Here is a 16,166-nt window from a genome sequence, read left to right as displayed (position 1 = left end):
CTCCGCTTGCACTTGTGCTTACGAGGTTCCACTCCAGTGTGACTCTCTGGAGAGGATTCGTAAGCCTCCGGGGGTTCCCTGGGGGGAACAATCTGGGTTTGCCTTGGCACGGGCTGTCCCTGAGACAGGGCCATGGGAGCAGAATCCAAAATCAGAGGGGTCTGGATGGGATCCGAGGATGTGAGCTGAGGTCTCAACATCTGGGAGAGGACCCTTTCCACTGCCCTGAATGCCGATGGAGAGCACACCTCCGTAGAATGTAGGGAAGAGGCTCTGCCCGGCACCGAAGCAGGGACCGGAGCCAACGGCGGGGTAGTCCGGGCACCGAGGGTGGGATCCGAAAGAGCGAGATGTCAACCCTCGTGTTAGACTCCCCGACTACAGCTCCGACAGTCCCCTGGATCCGAGATCAGATTTGAGGAACTCAAGGTGACAGCCAGCGTTGAGGAAACGAAAACCATCGGCGCCGACCCCACAGCTCCGAAAGGTCTCGGACCCGAGAACCCCGAAGCATCTGGTCTGATCGAGAAAGGAGCAATAGGGTGGAACATAGTAGAAGTAGGACCCTCACTAATGGGAGAGGGCACTGGTAAGACCCCCATCTGAATGTGGTTCTGGATGAACCTCCTCATAAGCCTGTCCATATCAAGTTCGGATACACTCCGAGTCGATCTGGAGGAAGCAACCGACTCGGGTCTGGGTCGGATCAGAGGGGAGTACCTCGGTTCCAATGGCTCCATCAACTCCGGTGAGAAACAGGAAGAGTGGAGCAGAGGAGAATGAGACCTGGGTACCTTAGAAGAGGGGCTGGAGAAGACTCCCTGTCCGGAGACCTTTTTTTGGACTTGTCCCACTCTTTATGGCGCCTCTCCTTCTCTCTCTCTTGTTTCTACCTCTGTGAGATGACTCCGAGGAAGCAGGCCTGGTGAGAGGTTGAGTCCCTGCCTGCACAGAGTTACCAGCTGGGGAGTAAACTGAGGCAGACTCCAGGGAAGAAGCTGGTAGCAGACCTTTAGCCACAAGCTTAGCCCGACGATCCTTCAACGCCCTAGGGTTAAAACCCGAACAAATGTCGCAGGATGCCGACAGATGGGCGACCCCTAAACATAGAACCCACAGAGTGTGGCCATCTGCTAGAGAAAGCTTATGACCACACTCTGTGCACTTTTTAAAGAGAACTTTAGGCTGTTCAGCCATAGTAAAAGACAGAAAAAGCCCTAGCCCCCCCCCCCACACACACACACACACACACACACACACACACACACACTTAACAGGGATTGGGCCTAGGCGGGAAACAGTAACATAATATTACACAAACACTTAGATTAATAACTATATATATATATATATATATATATATATATATATATATATATATTTTTTTTTTTTTAACTAACACGATGACCAAACGCGATGTAAGGGAGGAAAAAGGGAAGGTATTCACATTCAGCAATTAGCAACAAAGGACCAAAAACCTTACCAACTAGCTAGGAGCTCAGAGACCACTATGCTGACTTATAGAGCAGCAAACGAGATCTGGGGCCAGATAGGAGGAAGTGATGTAATACAGGTAGGGGAGGAGCTTGGAGCTCGGAGCTGATGCTTGAAAAGTTTTGCTGGCTCGGATCAGAATTGGATCCGTATACCCATATGTGCAGAAAGAATGAAGTCAACTACTTCAGATTCTAAGTCTTATCCTGAATACTTTACAATGAAAATTGAAAGTAATATGAAGGCTTCTGCTATGGCTCACATGGTTTTAACAGGACAGAAAATATCAGTTGATACTTTTTTTTATATTTTTGTTTATTGCAGGGCTACTAGCCAGTCTTCACCCTCCTTCCCCCCCAAACTTAAATATACACCAACTCCACAGTCCATGAATGCAAAAAAATAAAAATCTCTGAAAAGAACAGAACCACTGCTGGCAAGTAGTTAGAAACTACAGCAGCAGTGGTTTAGAAACAGTAACTTGTGCAGAGATGAACTCAACCATATGGCTTCTTGTTCGGTTTAATCTCGGCAAGAGTAGGGAAGACAATTCATATAGAAGTAGAATTCAACCACATTCCAAGATCATATAGCCTAGAGTCTTATCAATATGCACTTTTTACCAAAAAGAAGAAGGAAAAAAAAAAAAAAAAAGGAAAATACTGGCCTAACTCACTTGCCTGGCTGTAGCAGCTGCTCGTCTCCATTCTACTCTCTTCTTGCACTGCCAATCATAAGTCCATGTGAAACGTTAACTAGATTTGCTTTAAATCACCCACTCTGGGATTTTGTTTCACCTGTCCACCACCTATATGAGAAGCAGTGCTTCTTTATTTTCAAAGCTCTTCCCCTCTAGTATGGATTTGGGTCCTCCCCTCCACACCCTACTCACTCATCTCAATTCAGTTCCTCTGCAAATTCTTTTAATTGTTTTGTACACACATATTCTCATCTCATTCATTATTTCTTAGGAACGTCTCCTAAAGTCACACCCTCTAGACTCTTAACTGTTCTTTTACCTTTCATCGGCACTCGCGTATAAGTATAGTATCTTTCTCCCCAGAAGGTCCCCTGAAATGGATACAGTACTCCATGCCGGATCTCAACAAGGTTTTGCAGAGCAGCACAATCACTTCTCCATCCATAGAATTAATTCCTATTCTTAAAAAATGTAACATTTCTCTGGCCCTGGCTGATACAATTCTTTTTAGTTCTTTATATTGTTCTTTGGTTCATCCCTAAACCTTTGTTCACTTAACCAAGGTATTTTTCACATTCTTTTACACTGGTATCCTTGCCTAGTAATTTTCACATTACAGTCCACCATTACACTTTTGTAGATGCTCTGACATTTATCTGCTAACAAGTAACTGCCATCTACGTAACAAAGCACTAGCTTCTCAAACTCCATATTTAAATTATTTCCATTCTAGTCCCCAATATTTCCCTCATTTTGGTGTTATTGTACACAGAGAGATTTCTGTACTATAAATTCAGTGGCATGCAGGACATGAACCCCTGCTGTGTAATTCATCAAATTAAAAAATAATAATAATTCTCCTCTTCACATCTCTATGACAAAGGCAGGGCTTTGTCTACTAGTTCTCCTCGGTGTTTGTGTAGCTTCCCATCATGTCCATCTTTGATATGCACTCAAATGATGCAGGGAGTATATACTTCACTGATATGAAGATAAATGTACTCATCACCAGAAGACAACTGTAAATCCAACATCCTGGTTCATTGTCACCCCAAAGACACTTCACTGCAGAGCTATATATAAATTGTCTGTCATGCTGGAAGTTCTACCCTGAGTCTGATATGCCTGCACAAAATAACTCAAGGGTGGTCACTAGATGTGAATGGTAGTATTATGAAGAACAGTGAAATCTTATTACTAACAATGGGGAAATTTTAGTCTAATAACTGTTTCATGGGTGTCTGTTCTTCCTTTTAGTCAAAGTACTGAGACAAGCAAAACCAGGTACACAGTTTGTCTGACTTTCAGTGTGTAAAGCATCTTTTATGCTCTATAATCTAAGAATGCAGCAACAGACTTGGCTTTGCTATCTCTTGGGATGGAAAGGAATCTGACAACAGACTAATAATTTGCTGTTATATTGACATTTAGGGCATAGTTTGTAAATCCAGTTACTGAACTGAAGTGCTTCCAAACAAACAAATAAGCAGAAACCATGACTGAAAAAGGGTGTTATACCCACTGATAAGCCCAAAACTTTGCAAATCCTAACACTTTATAATCTTCAACACGTGTTCCACTGTGGAATTTCAGTAAAGAACACCCCCACCCCATGAGTATTTTAGGCATCTATTAAGGAAAGAACAAAAGGAGGAGGAAAAGTGCCTGGAGCTTATATCATCAGTTTTAACACTGCATTCTTTGGCTGCATACTGAAAAGCACAAATGTGGGAAGGTTGTTATACCAGAGATGGTGCAAACAACACAATACGTGTATAAATAAGGAGCACTGGAAACATGAACCATAAAAAATATTAAAAGTGTAGAAGAATGATCCAACTGGATTATTCAATGGCTACAGCTAAGAATATAAAAGCAAGAAAACTAGACTTTGTAACTCAACAGAAAAAGAAATGAGAGCACTGCTGGTGATGGTGTAGCATGTTACTGCGCTAGAAATATCAGTGTAAGAAGATTACATTTTAATAATACTGGACATTTTTATTACATCAAAACTGGGTGACTGCAAATGTTGTGCTTTTGTTTTTGGATGCAGGAATCAGAGGACAGAGAAAAGGAATGTTTTATTTTTGTTTGATACCTTTTTTCCAAGTCTATGCAATCTTGGCCTTATAAATATGAGAAATATTGAGAGGGTGGATACAGGCAGAGACCATCAGAAGGGTGCAGGGGAACTTGCCTTCTCTGCAAAAACAACTGTTGTTTTATTTATAATAAAGGGAGGGACTGTCAAAATGGCAAATGCATTTACCTCACATATAGAAGGTAGAGGATTTTATTCTCACCTTTGAGGGAAATTGGTTAGGCTTAAAATGGCCCACAACAGCAGCTAGCCTAGTACCTGCCTATGAACCTATGAAATATGCATGTGGAACAAGGGTATACAATTATAGTATTACCAACTGGGCTAATAAAGAAATCACAAAGAAAGAAATAAAATAATTTTCACATATTAATATGCTATCAAAAAAGGTTACTCAGTATCGACAACTGGAGGAAATAATTCTGTATACATTCTGGGTGCTGAGAAGAGGAATTTTTGGAAAGCATCAAAGATTGCAGTAATAATGACTTAAAAATGTTTGATTATGCCCTGACTCAGGAATGGGATCCATTCCTAGTGCAATATTAAAATCCCTATAAATATGGAGAAATTAACATTAGAAAGATGGAGCAACTATTCCTTAAAATAGTGACTTGGTCACTACTCATCTTACAGGCAAGACATGAGGCATCATAGTGGATAGCAACCCTAGAAAAAGTTTATTATATCTTCTCTTAACTCCTGGTTGGTTCTTCTATGAAAAGAATAATTATGTGCCCATGCATACCTACTGAGATTAGAAGACGAAAGAGTCAGACACCTGATCACAGACACTGGGACTAGATCTTCAACTACTGCATCACTGATGGCTCTGGGTCAAAGGCATCTTCAAATATAGTTGTGTAAAATCTGCTGGTCTTGGTTTTATTCTTTCCTTTTTAAGTAACAGTTCTCATGGACTCAAGAATACTGGTTTTAAATTGTCTTATATCAATGTCCCTTGCTGTTAACAACTTGCTGCAAAAGAGTTTTTACTACATCCACTACCCAGGTGCTGCTAATGACCAATACACATGAGAGGAGTACAGAGTAAGTGAACTTGGAATGATGGGGAAAAATACGTATTAGTGTTATATTCTGCCTGCTGATAGCAACTTGCCCTGAAAACTTTGCAAACAGATTACAGCTTACCCTTGTAAGCATGGTTTCAGTGTTTCCACAATGGTATGCTGTTACAAATGAGTTAGAAGCACTGTACATACAATTATTTTGTCCTGCTTAGGCAACAGGTACTCTACAGTTGGGTGGATGTTAAGACTTGTCATGGTTCTATCAGAGACCTGCACACCTACAGTACAACAACAAACATTCAGTAGTTACACTGCAGGTGTTGAGATTTGTGATACACACTCAGTTTATTCTTCCTATGGTAAGCCAAAACTCAAGGTTGCTTTTGCTATCCTTTATTTAATTCAAAACAAGGGTAACACCTACATAAAATAGAAATGTTCCCAGTACAAGTTCAGAATGGCTGAGCAACAAGCATATTTTCTTGACATCAAAGCAAGAAGAACTAAAATAAAAAGAAAAAACAAAACTAGATGACCAAGGACTACAATTGTCACCATAAACATTACTAAATATTACTAAAGGATCAAAGTTAAAGCAAAGATATTTTACTCTTATATCAATCAAAAAATAAGCACCGACTTTTCAAAAACAAAGTAATAGCCTGGAAAAACATTTAAAATATAAAGTGCATAAAAAGGTTAAAAAAGAAAAATAATCACTGCTGCTGCAAAATAATCACTATAGCTGTAGTGGACATTATAGCCATGAGGTCTAAGGTTACCCACCACTACTTTAGGGTGACACTAGTACATGGGAAACTCAGTTTCATGTCTAAAGTGTTTGTTTCACTTTACAAAGTATTGACTGTGACACTAAATATCAAGTTTCTTTTATGATGCTTATGGATTAGACTCTCATGATGTCTTGCTTTAGAGTCATATGACCAGTTGGGTTTACCATCAGAAGGTCGAACATGACCCTATCGAATGATGAGATCATCGACCCACTTCTGCGAAACCGACAATATCGAATTCCAACACTGTCGAAATATGACTCACTGTAAACCTCGGAACAGGCTTTAACATGGGTCGATATGGGGGTGAGAATAGTATGTCGACAATGTTGGGTTCGATATCGTCGCCGTTCAGCCTCCAGACTTCGACCAAACCCACTTCAACCTTCTAATTGTCACCCGACCAGTTGCATTCTTTTATATGTCCAACACTGTTTACAGTAATTTTTGGATCAAGCCATTGGGACTGGTGTCTGTTTTATATTCCTGTTTATAAGACAGGTGTACGTATGTACAAGATTCCACATAAAGCTGTTAGCCCCAAACATTATAGCAAGACGTAAAATTCTCTATTAGACTGGATCCTAGTATTGGACCCTAGCAAATACACTACCTCAGGTACAATGTCTGACTGTCTCAGTGATCATCTCCCAATCTATACAACCAGACATCTCACACATCCACTTAAACAGCATGTTTATAAAACAACAAGCATTCTTTCCAAGTTTAACCCAGAAATGTTCATTATTAACCTACCCTCTCTATTAACTGGACCTTCCTAAAAATCCTTCCCTTAGATGATGATGTAAATGAATTCAATGCAGCTTTCCTAAATATCCTAAACAACCTTCCACCTCCTACAAAAAACAGACTAAAACAAATAATGCGATTTGCCTATCCAAAAAGAGTAGAATGTTAATGTAGCATAGAGAAAAAGCATGGAAAGAATGGCAAAAATAAAAAAGCACAATGTCTTAAAGACTACAGAATGCGTTGTAATCATATTAAAAAGCAAATTAATAAAGACAAAAAAACTATACTATAAAACTTTTAGAATAGTTAACACAACCCTATAAAATTCTGGACAGCCATTAAAGAAATCTTGCAACTCAGCCATATATTCAACCCTAACCCCTCTGCCAATAACTCATCACTTGCAACTGCAATACAGTTCAACACTTATTTTATACATTTTTATTTTATATATTTTATATTATAGATAGTATAGCATCACTAACCAAGGTTTCTCGAACATCTAATCCTAACCCTGCCTAGCAGGCACTTATCACCACATCCACTTTCACCTTCAAACCTGTGCCCACATCCTATATAAAACTACTCTTAAATAAACTCAAACCATGCTGTACTTCAGCGGATATTCTTTCAAGTGAGCACCTAAAAATTAGCAGTCAATAGTATTGCCTATCCTGTCTCAATCCTTATAAATAGGTCAGTCCAGGAATCCTATGTTTCCTTTCTCTGGAAAAAGTCATACATTATCCCTCTGCAAGAAGGAGGAAATTCAACAGGCATTACTAACTTTAGACCTGTAGCAATCTTATCCCCCTCTTCAAAATACTTGAAAAATGTATTAAAAAATAATTGCTAAACTATCTCCTGCAGGAAGAACTCCTATCTCCCACACAACATGGCTTCTGTCCTTCCCACAGTACTAATACTGTACTTCTAATCTTTATGGATACTGTCAATAAGCTAGAGATAACACCAATCTACTCTCCTCCTTATTTTTAGACTTGTCTAAATTCTTCAACATGGGTTATCACAGCAAACTTCTAATTTACATCATTAGGTCTCTCTCAGCCCACCCTTCTATGGTTCAAAAGATACATATTTAATGGGTATCAGTCAGTAAAATGGCACTCCACCCTATCTCCATACCTCCCAACCATTGATGGTGTACCATTAGGCTCTATCCTTGGTACCTTCCTCTTTAACATTCTCAACAGCACCCTCCACAAAGCCACACAACAGGCCTCCCTAATACAGTATGCAGATGACTCCACACTCATTTGCACATCTGACAACATAGTACACCTCCAAAAAAGTACTCATGAAGCTCTAACAGCTCTAACAGCAACTGAAACATGGCTTTGTAACTAAAAACTCATGTTCAAACCTAAAAAAAAAAAAACTACTACTTTTTTTCCAAATCTCTCTCCCAGGAAAATACAAACTTTAAAGTCCTGTCTCAGTAATATAACCATTGACGTCACTTCTCACTGCAAGTTATTATGATGATAGTTGATGCTAATCTTACATTCGACCTGCACATACAAAATTGCATAAAAAAAAAAAAAGCTCATCGAAAACTAGGGATGCTTTCTAGAACCAACAATTTTCTCACTGGCTCAAATAAACCAACAGTTTCCACTACTTATCTCTTACCCACATTTTTTTATGGTACTACCCATCCTCATTAATCTTCGGGCATCACAAAAATTAAAACTTGTGCAGTGCTATAACAAAGATGCTAAACTGGCAGCAAGTACCCTTTTCAAAACACACCACTGTCTAGCACTAAAAAGCCTAAATTGGTTAGAACTACCCCATCAACTAATACATACACAGCTTCATACCACCTATAAAATTATCCAGACTTGATCTGCTTGTCCATCGCTAAATTACGTTTTACACAACTATGTTCTTAGTCGGTCATTACGACTCAATGACCAAAAATTCCTGTCCATCTACAAACCTATCAAATCTGCTGGGCATTATCTGTACTCATATCAGGTTGCTAAGGCCTGGACCTCCTTATATCTCTATCCATCAGGTCAACATCCTCCCTCCCATCCTTCAGATCCATTCTGAAAGCCTTACTATCCAAAAGCTGGCTCTGTTTGTGCACAACACTGGGATAAACTATATCCCTAAACATGGGCAAATACCTATTTATACCTTACATCTCCTTGTTCTCCCTTTTCCACTAAACTTACTTCTATCAATTTCTCTCCCCTGATCTTCTCTCTAAGTTTACTAGAAGCCTGCTTTTCTCTCACTTCATATAGCAATTCCCATTTATTTTATACTAACTTACCTTTAATTTCTCTATAAACTGGATAAAAATTCTCTATTAAAAATTGTCATACAACTTGTATCTATTCTTAACCAATGTTTTCATATTTTGTCTAATTTGGTATAATTATTTAAACTGTATTTCTTTTTTGCATTATTTTTAAAGACTGTAAAATTAGTATTTTTTAAATGTTTTGTAGTACTTTGGAACTTTTCTTCCTGGGCGACCGCTGAAAATGGATTCTTGCCAGTCAGACTTTCCCGGTGATCAAAAGTCAATAAATAAATATCTCCTCCAATGCAGTACGTCATTAGAAACTCTGATCAAATTTCAGTGTTTTTACAGACAACTCTCACTGGATTACTGTGTCTTTAATGATGTTATATGACATTAACACTTTGACAAGACTTGCATTGCACATTGGTTTTAACTTACCTGGTAAGCTTGTCTTCATGACATCAACCCCAACTTGAAGTACAGGCTCAGCAGCAAGAACTGCATAGTCGCCTTGGTGAGAAATATTAAAGTTGAAGGTCGATAACATACTGGGCACAGAATTAGTAAGAAATGGTTTGCCTTTTGCTGTTCTTTGTAGAATAATTTCATTCCAAGGAATATGCAGTTTTTCAGCAATAACCTTCCTCATCAGCAAACGTCCCACCTTGAAATAAACAAAAACAAAAAAAAAAAAAAACAGTGTTAATCTCTGAGTTTAAACTATGTGAAAGTACTCTTGCACATCACAAATGTTGTAACAGAAACTGCCATGAAAAAAACCTTTTTTTTGTTAAAATGAGTGTTGAATTCTATCATGATAGCAGCCATTCCCTATAAAGTGACTATGCTGTAGAAATGCAAATCATATTGAAGTTTAAAAGTAAATGTTGCCCTACAAAAAGCAAAAAGGTCTGATATGGAAAAACAGCACATAGCATTTTCTCCAAGGCACACTAAAAGTGCAACAGGAGTGCTACTGACATCTAAGCTTTAATCCAAAATAAGCCATACAAACCCACACAGACATAAGACATGTGTCTGTATATTATATAAATATTATACTATATATTTGTGCAAACACCCATGCACGTACACCTACCTACCTTCAGGACACAAGTATTACAACAGACAAGCAACAACACCACTGAAATACCTTCAGTTTCTGATACTGCTCCATCATTTTTCAAGTACCAGTAGTCTCAACTTGAACCATTTTCTTACCTGTGTGAAGCACTACTGACTTCTGATAAGTAACAGTCATGAGCAATGCTTATAGGCAGTGGCAGCTCCAGGTTTCTCTTTTTGCCAATGCACACCACTGGCACAGTAGCTAGCTGGTGGGGTATTTAAGGCATGAGAAAAAAACGCCATACCAATAAAATATAGAATATATGGTACATAGGTTCACTGGTTCATAGGTAGGTACTAGGCTATCGGCCCAAGGGCCTACATAAGCCTAGCCAGCAAGGTACCATAGCTTACGCCACCCAAGAAAGTTATTTTCCTGTGCCACTGTCCAGCAGAGACACATAAGTGATCCCCGGGGTGTATTTCCTATTTCCCATCCACTCATCAAGATTTTTCTTGAAGAGTGCTAATGAAGAACTTTGCTTGACATAGATGGGTAGCTTGTTCCAGAGTATAGGAAGTCTCTGGGACAGGAATCTATCCCTCCAGCATGTCCTGTTTATTGTGGTGACAAGGTTTAGGTCCCTAGAGCATGTAGCTTGGAGGGATTGGTATTTGTTTAGGTGTAGCATGTCCATCAGCTCTGGGTTTGACATAGCTTTATATGTTAGGCAGAGATCACCTCGGAGTAGGCGATATGCTACGGAGTAAAGCTGGAGTTTTTTGAGGCAGTCAGTGTAGGGCATAATCCTCTTTGTGAGGTACTTCTGTGGCCTTTCCAGCTGCTGCAGATGTCTTGTGAGGTACATTCCAAAAGGGGTGTTGTACTCTATAATGGGTCTAATGAGTGACGAGTAGAGGGGAACAATGACCTCTTTTTTCCTGGATGAGAATCCTTTGATGATGAGGTGTGCCACATAGAAGGACTTCCTGACTACTGTGGCGATGTGACTATCAAAGCAGAGACTACTGTCCACCTGGGTCCCAAGGTCTCTTATCACGCATTCGGTGTTAAGTAGATTGTTGCCTATGTGGTAGTTCATGGGTACAGAGTTTTTACCAAAGGGGATGACACTGCATTTTTTGGCATTGAGCTTGAGGCCATGGCTCTGACACCAGGCATCTGTCTCAGTGAGGCCCTTCTGTAGGATGTCCACATCATTTGGGAACTTGACTATGGCTCCTAGTTTGCAGTCATCTGTGAACTTCGTCAGCCAGAGGCCTTCTGTGTTAGCCTGTACTTCAGAGAAGTAAATACCAAACAGGAGAGGTCCCAGGACGGAACCCTGTGGCACTCCACTCGTCACTGCCTTGAGGTCAGATTTGGAGTCTGCAACTTTTACAGTGTGAGTTCCGTCAGTGAGACAGTTGGCAAACCATCTTGTGACGTAGGGATTTATACCTAGTTTAGTGAGTTTAGCTATAATTCCAGAATGGGGGATGGCGTCGAAAACCTTGGCGAGGTCAAGATAGGCTGTGTGAACCACCTTACCCTCATCCACGGCTTTGGTGACTGCCTCAAAGAAGTCAATCAGGTTCAGGAGGCATGATCTGCCTTTCACAAACGCGAACTGGGTGGGATCCAGAGTTTGGAGGTTACCAATGTCTTTGTTTATGAGTTCCATGATGTACGTTCCATGGCCTTGCAGACCAGGCTCATCAGGCTAACAGGTCGATAGTTCCCAGGACCAGTGGTGGCTCCTCCTTTGTGGAGTGGGATAACTGTTGCTGTGCACCATTCAGTGGGCACAAAGCCTGATGTGAGGCTATTATTGAACATGGTGCTTAAGTGGGGAGCCAGTTCGTTCTGAAGTTTGTGTAAAACGCAGCCTGGGATGTTGTCCGGTCCCATGGATGCTGTGTTTTGGCTTTAGAGAGTGCAGCTTTTACCTGTGTAGTTGTGATTACAGGGACTCTGCATTCTTCCTGTATAGATATGGGCCCTTTAGGGGTGAGAGAGGGGTAAAGTTAGCACTGAACCGATCTGCCAGGATGTTGGCAATATCAGTTGGTTCTGTAATTTTCATGCCTTTGTGCTGTAACTCAGAGCAGATCTGGGTGTTGCCATCTAGATTCTTGACATAGCTATAGAATTCTTTGTGGTTGTCCTGGGATTTAGTGGCAATTTTGTTTTTGTAGCTAGCTTTGGAGGATCTTATAAGGGATCTCAGCTTCTTACTGAGGCTGACCAGGGAGCTCCTCCACTCATGGGATTTTACTCTCTTTTGCAACAGTTTCTTCCTTCTGTTGTACAGTTTGTTTATGGCAGGGGACCACCAGATTGGCTTCCTTTTTTTGGAGGATAGCGTCTTTATTCTGTTTGGGATAGCACAATCCATGCACTCGTGTAAGTGCTTATAGAGTGCATTTATGTAGGATTCAGCAGTTGTAACTGTATTGTCCATCTGCATGGGTGTCATGAAGTTCACCACTTCTGTCTTCAGAAGCATGAAGTTGGCTTTGGAGAATTTTTTTTATTGTGGTTTCCTTAATGGGGGGGTTACATGGTAATAATACACCAAGAATCGATTGTTAAAAATGAAAGGCCACTTCCTTACATAGGAAAAAGTCAATGCCATAATTTTACAACTCTTGTTAATGTTCAAAACACAGAAAAAAATACTGATTTGTCATGATCAAGGATTATGGTTTGGATGAAGTGTTGGTATGCTATAGTATCAAGTGTGTAGCCAGCAATACAACACAGATGGGAAAAATGTCATACGCAAAGACATTTATACCTCAACAGAAAGAGAAAAAATATCATTAACCCAAATTCAAGAACAGAAACTTGGACTTATTTTGTTCCTTGCTGCATTGTAAGGAAATATATATTTTTTAAAGAAATATAGTGCATGTTGCCAACATTCAATATAAAGCACATCTTCCTACTGCAGACACTGGTAACTAGCAAAGTAATTTAAAATGTCTGTTAAATTTTTTATTTGGTTTTAAAACAATAAATAAACAAATCAATTATAAAACAAATAACTATTTACATAGGTCCACGGCTGATATATATTTGGTCCTGAGAGATAGGTGAGTGCTGTTCCGAAGGGACGGGCAACGGCCTCCGTCGCCCTCAGCCAATTGAAAGGGAGTTGGGGTTCAGATCCCCGAATCTGGAGCAGTGAAGACGGACAGCTCACGGCATCCGGTGTGGTGATGCAAACAACCCTGGAGAAGCCAGCGAGGGCCCCTGGGAGAGTGCTCTTTTTCTTTGTAATGGGCAGGATGCCCTGGAATGGGTTCGCCCCGAGAGAGGGGCCTGCGCCCTGGAAAGCATTGTGGTTCCGGCAGTGTCGTGAGCTCTTGGTGAGCCTTGAAAATTTGAGGGATAGGGTGCAGCAGGTCTCCAAGCTTAACAACCTCTGGCAGGTTAGAACAATGTAGGTAAGGGAAGTTGGTAAGCCAGATCCGTATCTTTGGGAAAAGAATTGTCTCTAAGGGCTGGGTCAGTTGGGTTTGGGCGTGAAGCAGGGCTGGGAGTGCACCACTGCTGGACGAGATGTTGCCCCCTCACCTCCTCCCCCCTCCACGGGGGGCAGGGGGATGGTGGCAGCAACTCTGGATGTGCGTCAGGCCCTTCCTGTGGATTGTTCTGGCTGTGGCAGGCGCCGTTCCTGACCGGTGTCTCGCATCATCCGACAGCTAGCAGCTGACTTAGAACTGGTGCGGACCAGGGGAATCCGATTGTTTAATTAAAACAAAGCATCAGGAAAGCCCGAAAAGGGTGTTGATGCAATGTAATTTCTGCCCAGTCCTCTGAATGTCAAAGTGAAGAAATTTAATGAAGCATTGGTAAATGGTAGGAGTAACTATGACTCACTTAAGGTAGCCAAATGCCTCATCAACTAATTAGTATTGTGCATGAATGGATGAACGAGATTCCCAACATCTCTACCTACTATCCAGTGAAACCACAGCTAAGGAAATGGGCTTGGCAGAATCAGCGGGGAAAGAAGACCCTGTTGAGCTTGACTCTAGTCTATACATCAACATATACAGAAACAATTAATATTTTTCAAGCAGGTCTCTAAGTTTAAGCCAAGATTTATTTGAATATGTAATATCAGAAGTTCTCATCTTTATAGTATACAATTTACTAATGCAAACACTTTTTGCCATGCTAATAAATTCAACACTAGAGAGGGTAAATTTACTTTTCCAATTTTTAGTAATTCTTTTCTGCTATAGCAATAAGAGGGACTTGCATTTTTGGAATTATCTCAGGAATAGGAGCATTAAATAAAACTAAAGAATTTGAAATATTACATCTATCTGACCACAGAGCTTAAATAAAGTTATTAATTTCTTTCCAAAAGGGGAGATGACTTCACATTCATATACCATGTGTGTCCAATCAGCTGTTATTTCATAATCACACCGTCAGAATTTAATTCTATTTGATTTATAAATAATTGTAATTTTGCTAGCAGTGATAAAAGCTCTGTGTGAAAATTTTTCGATATAATGGAGGTGTAGATTTAAAATTAATTCATCAGAAAAGTCTTCATTATTAATTTTTGAGGAGTAGTTCCAATAGGAATTGACTAAGTATGTGAAATCTAAATTAAGAATTTTATAAATTTGTGACAAATATGATTTACTTTTCATTGCTTATTACTGATATTTATTAAGAATTCCAATAATATGGGGAACAATTTATTATCTAGGTTAAACATCTTACTTACCTCTGTGTTCACAAAGTCTCTAAATATTTGTAAAATTAACCAATTCTCAGAATCTTGACTGTATTAGGACCTTAAATTTTCAACAGTATATATATCTTTATCATTTAAAAATTTATGCCAATAAATTAAATTACTTTGGTGTTTCAATACTAGCATTTTGTTGAAGTTACAAGTTTCTAAGCAGTCATTTGTATATACAATTGGAAACATAGACAATATTATGCCTTTAATAGAATAGTTAGAATATCTGAACGTTTGGAAATAGGAAATGATGTTATTTAACTAGGGAGTTTGAGAACAGGGTGCAATACCATTTACACAAAAATATTTTAATAACCAGATAAAACTATTAGGTACTATTTGTTTATGAGTGGTTGTGATATATTTATTATTTACTAATAATATTTCTTGATGTATTTTTTCGATTTTGAATCATAAGATGAATTTATTCACAATGCTATAAACTTTTACAATTGTTGAAGTAGCATACAATTGAGTATCAGGGAATCCCATTTCACCATTATCCCAACCTTTTCTGTGCCATTCAAAGAAACTCTTGGTTTATTAGAATGCTAAAAAAAATCAGTAGAATATTGTTTGTCTTCATCAATTTTTTTTTGGTGGAGATAGTACTAAAGATATTAGACATAATGGTTATAACAAGATATTTCATTTGATTGCTATTCTAATTGAAGTCAGAATTTTGTGTGTGTTTTTTTTTAATTTTTCACTTAATAATAATGTTGAGTTTTATTTTATTTATTTATTTTACATTTGTTTACCGGGATAGTCCGACTGGATACATGTCCATTTTCAGTGGAGGCCCAGGGAGAAAAGCTCCACATAGACAAACTTACATAGATTACACAGACGTTAGCAAACAATTATAAAAACAAAGTGATTATATACAATAGCTTAGTAGTGTTCCCCAGTAGGGACTCACAATTCTCATGGACAGACACAATTAAAAGTAAGAGACATCAGATTGGAAGCAGAGCTTAGTGATGTAGATACAAGTTAAGATAATTACAGAATATGCTTTCAGTTTATAACTTAATCAGGGTTGGTACATGGGCATAGCCAATTCACTTTGAGATACTGTTTGAGGGTTTTTTTTTAATAGACTTTTGAAGTACTGTAGGGTTATATAGTTTGGCAACAAATTCCAGGTTTTGCCAATGAAGTTG

General features: G+C 39.2%; 1 protein-coding gene across 2 annotated transcripts in view; it reads right to left on the bottom strand.

Moving 5' to 3' along the window:
- The window catches only part of AASDHPPT (aminoadipate-semialdehyde dehydrogenase-phosphopantetheinyl transferase), an 871,134-nt gene that overhangs the window by 748,266 nt on the left and 106,702 nt on the right, over nucleotides 1–16,166 (bottom strand). For both annotated transcript variants that reach the window (XM_044072600.1, XM_044072601.1), the window contains exon 2: nucleotides 9,596–9,821. In XM_044072600.1, coding sequence (XP_043928535.1) covers nucleotides 9,596–9,821 — 226 coding nt within the window. The remainder of the gene's footprint in view (nucleotides 1–9,595; nucleotides 9,822–16,166) is intronic.

This window comes from Protopterus annectens, chromosome 5.part0 (assembly GCF_019279795.1).
Source record: "Protopterus annectens isolate FY-2018-M chromosome 5.part0, PAN1.0, whole genome shotgun sequence".
In the NCBI taxonomy this organism is placed as follows: domain Eukaryota; kingdom Metazoa; phylum Chordata; order Ceratodontiformes; family Protopteridae; genus Protopterus; species Protopterus annectens.
Note: the sequence above shows the minus strand (reverse complement) of the source record. Positions and strands in the feature narration are given on the sequence as shown.